At 37.1% G+C, this 7791-nt stretch overlaps 1 protein-coding gene across 1 annotated transcript; it reads right to left on the bottom strand.

Annotated features, from left to right (window-relative positions):
• Nucleotides 1-618: 618 nt before the first annotated feature.
• Nucleotides 619-6165, bottom strand: LOC131223407 (probable sulfate transporter 3.4). The gene is made up of 13 exons (XM_058218813.1): nucleotides 5752-6165; nucleotides 5183-5231; nucleotides 4882-5089; nucleotides 3693-3864; nucleotides 3239-3304; nucleotides 2986-3099; nucleotides 2771-2887; nucleotides 2422-2548; nucleotides 2027-2313; nucleotides 1396-1586; nucleotides 1172-1257; nucleotides 1002-1078; nucleotides 619-895 (listed from the first exon to the last, which is right to left on the bottom strand). Exons 1-13 carry the CDS (start codon nucleotides 6085-6087, stop codon nucleotides 752-754), a joined length of 1974 nt encoding a protein of 657 aa, XP_058074796.1. The 5' UTR covers nucleotides 6088-6165; the 3' UTR covers nucleotides 619-751.
• Nucleotides 6166-7791: the final 1626 nt, after the last annotated feature.

The raw sequence follows: 7791 nt of genomic DNA, 5'->3' as shown, positions 1-7791 counted from the left end.
TTGTACCTATGACTTTATTAATTATATATGTAGTTATTTATATTAAAGATTTTTTTTTTTTTTCTAACTAAACAAGCTAAAATACAGGATAACTACTCCTTTAAAAGTCGTGTTGCACGCAATCTATTTAGGAGAGAGAAATCCGGCATATCTTGTTAGCTTGAGTCATAGGAAATGGCATTGACCAATGAAACCCAAAGGCACTAGAATTTCTACCTTCAACACAGATGATTCCCACTCAATTATAATTTATAGCTTAAATATCAATTGGGTTTGGGTTGGGTCGGACAACCTGAGACCTCAACCCAAGCCCGACCTAACTTTTATCGGGTTGGTATTTATATAGCCCAAGCTCAAGCTCAAGACTAAACCCAACACATCCTGCCCAAGCCCAACCCAATGTCGGGTCAGTCATGGGTTGGGGCCTACACACATCAGACAATCTGCTCCATCAACTTTTTACACTTCCTTGAATCAGATTTGATCTCCAAATTGATTGGCCTGGATGATTCGAACGTGTGACTTCTGAAACATTTTCCATCAAGAACAGTCATGACGAAATGGACGGTCCTGATTGATACATCCACTTCTGGACTTGTAAATCTAAAAACAAGTAGATTTTAGCAAAATTTCTCATTGTTTCCCTCAAAACTTCTTCTCAGAAGAGCTCAAAATTCAAAATAACAAAACCTTTAAACACATTACATTGTTTTATTGCCTTGTTGGCCTTATCATCTAACTCACAAAGTACTTAGATCATTTCCTTATACGTGGATGAGATGGATGCGACGGCTTCTCCGACCGTCATATAAATGCAGTTCGATCCGATTGAATCCAAGGTGTCCGACAGATAGAGCTTTTCATACACATCTCCGACCGGATTCGCCAACACGAGCTACAGAAGAGAGATCACATGAAAAATGTAGTTAGAATTTTTGTATGTTGGTGGGAATTTCGTAGGAGATTTGGATCAGGTAGAGAATGGAATTCTAGTTAATTACCTGAAGTGATCTTTTATCAAGTATCTTCTTAAGCTCGGACAGCGCTCCGATGCCACTTGTGTCGATTGTTGTGACCGCTGGAAATCGAACGGTTGAAGTTAGTTAAACATGTAACATTTCAGATGAAAAATGAAGAAGAAGAAAGGGAGAAAAAGAAAAGAAAAGCTCACCGGCCAAGTCCAAAATAACGCATTTCAGTGCATTTTCTTTCGCTGCTTGGATTCTTTCTTCCTCTTCCCTGACCCATCTTAGAATCCTGTGTATTTTGTATGATCAAAACCACCATTTTACAAAAAAACCTCCTTAAAGAAGATTCAAGTGACCAAAACATCCCAAAAGATGAACGGTTAAGATGTTGCACATGGACAACATATTATAGTAAGAAATTAATTACCTTTCTTGAAGATACGTCGAATTTGCGAAGTAGATGGGAGACTCGATGCTTAGAATGAGAAAAGAGGCAATTCTAGAAGCTTCTCTGTAATGGCCGATATTTCGGAAGATTTGTGTCCCTGGCACGTTCCCAAGGATTACAATATTCGGCCTTGTCACATGTATGAGAATCTTGAAGATTGAGATGCCCACCTGAAAATTTCATTTGCTTTTTAGTGGAAATATTCCATTACCTTTTTTTGTTTTGTTTTGTTTTGTTTTGTTTTGTTTTTGTTTTGTTTTTGTTTTTGTTTTTGTTTTTTTGTTTTTTTTTTGTTTTTTTGTTTTTGTTTTTTTAAAATTTGAATCTCAACAAAAGTTTATGCTAGGCAAAATCAAAATTTTGAACACACCACTACAGGTATCTATTTTAAAACATTTTTTTTTTCACACACACACATACATAGGCACTCAAACCCATGACCTCAATATTGAAACTTACTAACACTACAACTAAGCCACTAGTTCATGACCCTATTTTGAAACTTAAAAAATTTGAATTTATCATAATTCAAAGTTTGGGATACCTTAAAATTCCAAAATCTAGAATTCAAAAAATAGAAAATTAGAAATAAATAGATAGCAATACTCACAGCTATAGCAAGCCCCATTTGAACTGAAATGAATAGAACACCAAGCAATGCGCTCAAGCATGCCAAGAAATCAAGCTTGTCCACCTTCCACAAGCGTAATATGGCCTGAAAGTCGATCAGCCCGATCACGGCCGTTATAATAATTGCACCCAAAATAACATTGGGCGTGTAGAAAAACAGCGGCATGAGAAAGAGTAGGGTCACGAGCACAGTGGATGCCATCACGATGTTGGACACCGCCGTTTTCGATCCGGCGTTGTAATTTACCGCCGATCGGGAAAAAGATCCTGAAAATTTAGAAAAAAAATACAAAATAGTTAGTATGACTGTAGGGTGCATAGGATAAGAAGGCAAACGGCACACACATGGCATGAATTGGAATTGCTAAGTTTCACCTGTGGTCACATAGCATGATGTGCAAGAACCAGCCATGTTCATCAAACCAATGGCCATCATTTCTTTGTTTCCATCAACCTGGTAATTCTTCATAGAAGCAAATGTCCTTCCCACTGCAATTCCCTCCTGTAGGATAAAATGTCAACAATAAGGGAAAAATGTATAATATATGGGCTACTCATGTGTGTGCTCTATACACCGAAGTTTGGTATATATATATATACTACAGTAATATCAAATTAGCACTTGGGTCCATTGATCCAATTCGTCCAATCAGCTGAGTTGCCAATCTTAAAAATAATACCAGTGACAATAATAAAAATTAAAGTGGTGTTTTTGGTGACTTACAGTGAGAGATAAGATGCCAGTTACAATCCCTGTCTTAACAGCAAGACCCAAGTATGGGGCCTGGAAATAAAGCATGTTTGCTGATGGAGGGTTCAGACCTACCGGCAAATGCCCTATCTGTTTATTCATCCATAATATATAAATAACTAAATTAGAACTATAACAAAAAAATTAAAAGAAAAAAAGACAAAAGATGGATATTTGCTCTAACTTACAGTTTGAATGCCATGATTCTGAGCTTTGAATATGAAGACTACAAGGGTGGAGAGGACTACAGAAGTTAATGGCGCTGCTGCTGATATCCAGAATAGCTTTGGTTTCCTCATACTCTGCATCAATTTCCTTTTTTCATTAGCCCAAAAATAATAAAAATAAAAATTTGAAAAAAGAAGGAATTATATGAAATTGTGATGCAAACAAATGAAATGCAACTGCTGAAAAAGAAGAAGAAATTATATGGAAGCTTACAATATGCCTTGTTGTCAACAGAAAAACCAGAAAACAGGAGCCCATCAAAATGGTCTGCCACGCCCACTGTACATAAAAAAAAAATCATTAGAATTTTCATCACAATCTAGAACATGTCCTACCTCGAGAAAAGTATCTGACAATGAATGGTATCCTGATGTTCTTACTCTACAAGTGGAGCCCACAATCAGTTAATCCGGGCCATTGACCTGATAAATTTCTTCTAGATTGAAAATTGTAGCCATCTGATCTTTTTTTCCCTTCTCCAAGAGATAGCTGTATTTTCTCTAAGTAACCATTTATAGGCCAATAGTCTAGATCAACTAAATATTGGCTCACTTGCACATACTGGCACATTGGGATGCTATTCATGTTTTAATCTATCAAAATCTGTATAATTTCTCATTTGTATAACATGAAAGGCAAAAAAAAAAAATCCCATATGGTTTCCTACCTCTGATCTGTGCTTAAAAACAGCGAGCATTACAGGCAAGAATCCCATCTTATTAGTGAAATGAACTATCCCAAGCAATCCTTTCAGCTGTTGCAAAGAAACTATGATTGCCGCACCGGCCGTGAACCCAATCAACGTCGCTTTTGAGAGGAAATCCACCACAAAACCCAACCTGTAAAAATCCAACTAAGAAAATAAAAATCTATTTTTTTTTTTACCTTTTCTTTTTTAAATTGAATGTTTATATACATAAACTCAAACAGGTACAAACCATAGTTCAATTAGTGTTTTTTCTTTTTAATTGGCAATTGTCCATATTGAAACTTTGAAATCAATTTGAAGTTTTACATTGTTCAAGATAGATATATATCAGGCATCGAAAACTTAATTTAAATCAAAAGAGAAATAACTTTCACATACAACCCCATCTTTACCAGCAATATGTTTCATTCATAGCAGAACGGATCCAAGAAAAAAGGTGGGGCCCACCATGAAGATCACCTAGCATGAAAATCAGGCCATTTGACTCATTAGGTGGACCACACCTATAAATCAAGTCAGACCATCAGCTATCCATTGATTTAGACATGTGGCCCACCCAATAAATGAACTTGTGCCTGATTTCCATCCAGGTGATCTTAGTTATGTGTCCACGCCTTCTCATGTCACATTTTTACACACCCGACATGTTGGCGGGAAAGATGGGGCTTGAAATCTCCACACACCTAAAAAATGAATTTTACTCTAAGCAAGGTGATTATCCAACAAATTAGAAAGTCTATCCCATCATCCATCATCATTATATAGGTAGAGATTATCCCACCTAAAATGGATTTTTTTCTAAGCCATCTAATCGATCTCAATAATTAAAAAATTGCAAGAAGACCCATAATTGAAATTGAAATGTTCATTTCAAACATTGGATTTTTGTCAAAGCAACAATATCAGAAAAAAAGGTGGGCTACACCTATAAATTAAGTCATACAATCAGCGAGCCATTGATTTGTAGTGTGGCCCATCAGATTAATGGACCTCAATGATTTCTATCCAGGGGATCTCATGATATGTCGCATCCTTTTCAAGGAGCATTTAAGTACACACTCCACATGTTGGTGGGAAAGAAGGGACTTCAAATATCTAAATTTAGAAATATGGTAATTTTAATTTAGAGGAATTTTCTTTTATTTACCTTAGTACGCCTAAGGAGGCCTGAAACACACCAGCAAATAATGTAGATGTGAAAGCCATTTGAAGGTAGAGAATTGGCTCCGTGACTGGAGAAACCATCTCTCTGATCATGGATCCCATGACCAGAGACGCGATTGAAACGGGACCCACTGCAAGATCTCTTGAGCTTCCAAGAACAGAATATACCAATGGTGGGACAAAACTTGAATCTACACAAACCCAATTCATAAAAAAAATGACTTTTGATCATGGATAGAATTTGAGTTTGAAAGAAACAGAGGAGAGTTAGATTCATGACTCACAGAGTCCTATAATTGGAGGCAGATTTGCTAGCTTTGCATAGCTGATTCCCTACAAGGAAGAAAAAGAAACCCAATTAACATCACCAAGAAACAGTTCTATTTCCAAATGCATTTCAAAAAAATTCAAATCAGATGACCCAAAGAGAAGAAAAGAGAAAACAAGAAAAGAAAAAGAAGAAGCAAAACACAATTGTCTTTCGGCAATCGATTAACAGAACTAAAAAACAAAACAGTTCTGTTTTCATTTCATTTAAAAAACCCATATGAAATAACACAAATAAGATCACTCCCAAACAATTATATTTTCTAATCTGTTTCTAATTCAAATCCCATACCGAAGAAAAGAAAGCCATTTCCTTTCCCTGGAAAGCAGAACTTAGAAAGAAACCCAAAACAGTTCTGTTCCCAATTTCAAGTCAAACATCCCAAACCACACCTCACCAACAGCTAAAATTCACTAAGAAAACCCAACTCCAATCTACCAGAAAAGCTCTTATTTTCTCCCTTTTTTACATAAAATCAAACACAGAAAAACCAACAGATTTCCTTTTTTTTTTTTTTCCTAATACCTGTGGGATTGACAGGCTTGCAATGGTGAGGCCTGAGATAACATCAGATTTCAGCAGCTTGAGACTATAATCTGGGCCCCACTGGAAGATGGGGAAGAAGTACTGCAGACCCAAAATCAACTTCCTAAAGAATGTCTGGTTTTTGAATTGATGGAGAGGGTCATCTGGGAAGAAAATCTCAGAAAACCTCTGTTTTAGAGCCTGGAGTGTGGACCTTTTGGGTGGCAAGCTGACCTTGTGAATTTCCAAAGGTGGGATTGAAGCTGAGTTTGGGAGAGCTGTTTCAAGGTCTGGAGAGTAACAGAAATCTTCTACTCTATTAGAACTCACACCCATCTCTCAAAAATCTAAAGAAAAAGATCTTCCAATGAAGTGTGAGAGGAGAAAGCAGAGGAATGCTGCTGAAAGTTGAAGGGTGGCAAGCTCTTTTTATAGGCGGAATAAAAGAGTCATGGTGCAAGGTGGGGCCAGTTTTTGGTTATTGAGACTGTTTAATTGATTGTCCTGGAATGGGACGGGGATTCAAATAAAGTCTACTGGTTAGATGACCCTGACCGTTTGATTAGTAGCTTTTAGATGGATGGTTGAGAAAAAAATAAAATAAAATCCAGAAACCGTCCAGAGTAAAAGCAAATGGTTGGATGGATGGTATGCAATAATCACGGATATTTTTGGAGAAGAACCCATCTATGGTGTTCTTCATCTTTTCAATGGTCTGGATTACCGAAATATGGGGCCCATTTGTATTTATAGGTAAACCATGATCATAAACATATAGAGCAGATAGAAATAAATGATTTGTTTGGGAACACATGATACGCTGGGAACATATGTGAAAGATCCGGGCCATTTGACAGATGGGCACTCTATGAACGTGATGCCTCAGCCAAGAAGCAGGATGGTCCACTCATCAAGTGGGCCAAATGGATTTGAGAAAAATGCATGCCTATTCATGGTGGCTCATCAGAAAAATGGCCTGGATCTTGCATCTTGGTGCTGGGTTGGAACGTGATACAGGATTCCATTCGGGCACAAATCAGGGGGTGGGGGCGGAGGGGGGGCTGGGTCGGGGGCGAGAGAGAGAGAGGTGGGTGTAATAGTTGCATATTCCCGGCAATATCTTGGCATTATGTTTATATCGTGAAAAATTGTTTGTATTTTGGTCCAAATATTGTAAAATGAATGAAAAATATATTTTTAATGGTGTGTTTGGTTGCACCAACTTTCTTGAAATATCATGAATTTTGCACCATATTGGAAATATCATGAAATTTTATGACATTTGGTACAACTAAACACACCCTAAAAATATATTGAACAATTAGTATCTGGACCCGTAAATATGCTGAGCCACTTGAGTAGATTGTCATGTTTGGATGTGCATCCACATTCTTCACAAAATGTGAATAAGAACTGGCCAACTTGTAGGAGCCTGCACCACATGGAGTAGCACATATATATATATATATATATATATTGAGTTTCCACGTTTGAATGCATCATTGTAGGAATGAAAATGTCATATACCACTTCTGACATATGTGTCTGTAAGCACTTATATTGAAATCTTTGAAAATCTTGTGTAATCTGCTTTGGAGTACCCTATTTTTGGGCACAACTTGCATGCATGAATACAAGAAATTCAAAATGGAATCTGCATGAGTTCAGTTCCTGATCATTGCCTTTCTTCTTCTTCAAATAAGTACATCCAGACATGACTACAATCAAACCCAAGCATTCGGACAATCAGCGTCCTGTCCTTACCTATATCATACAATGAGGCTTGCCAAAGGCAGACAGTCAATTACTCATTCAAAATGATTAAACTGCACAACAAAATATAAGTAAGAAGAGTTTTTATGCATTTGAAAGAGCATTTAGTTAATTTAGGAGTAAGCTGTATTGTGAAAATCCCCACCAAAAAAATACTTCTTACAACCATCTCTCTCTCTCTCTCTCTCTCTCTCTCTCTCTCTCTCTCTCTCTCTCTCTCTCTTTCTCTATACCATGACTTGCGGCCATTTCTTCCATCTCAATGTT

Source organism: Magnolia sinica, chromosome 13 (assembly GCF_029962835.1).
Source record: "Magnolia sinica isolate HGM2019 chromosome 13, MsV1, whole genome shotgun sequence".
Classification (NCBI taxonomy): domain Eukaryota; kingdom Viridiplantae; phylum Streptophyta; class Magnoliopsida; order Magnoliales; family Magnoliaceae; genus Magnolia; species Magnolia sinica.
The sequence above is the reverse complement of the archived record's forward strand: the minus strand, read 5'-3'. Positions and strand labels throughout refer to the sequence as shown.

Bases quoted from the DNA above. Each gene is read 5' to 3' on its own strand.
- LOC131223407 (XM_058218813.1), bottom strand. From the start codon at position 6,087: ATGGGTGTGAGTTCTAATAGAGTAGAAGATTTCTGTTACTCTCCAGAC. The intron at 3,865-4,881 runs GTAAATAAAAGA...GGATTTTTACAG, and splicing joins GCCTCCTTAGGCGTACTAAG to GTTGGGTTTTGTGGTGGATT. The intron at 1,587-2,026 runs GTGAGTATTGCT...TGAAATTTTCAG, and splicing joins AAATGGGGCTTGCTATAGCT to GTGGGCATCTCAATCTTCAA.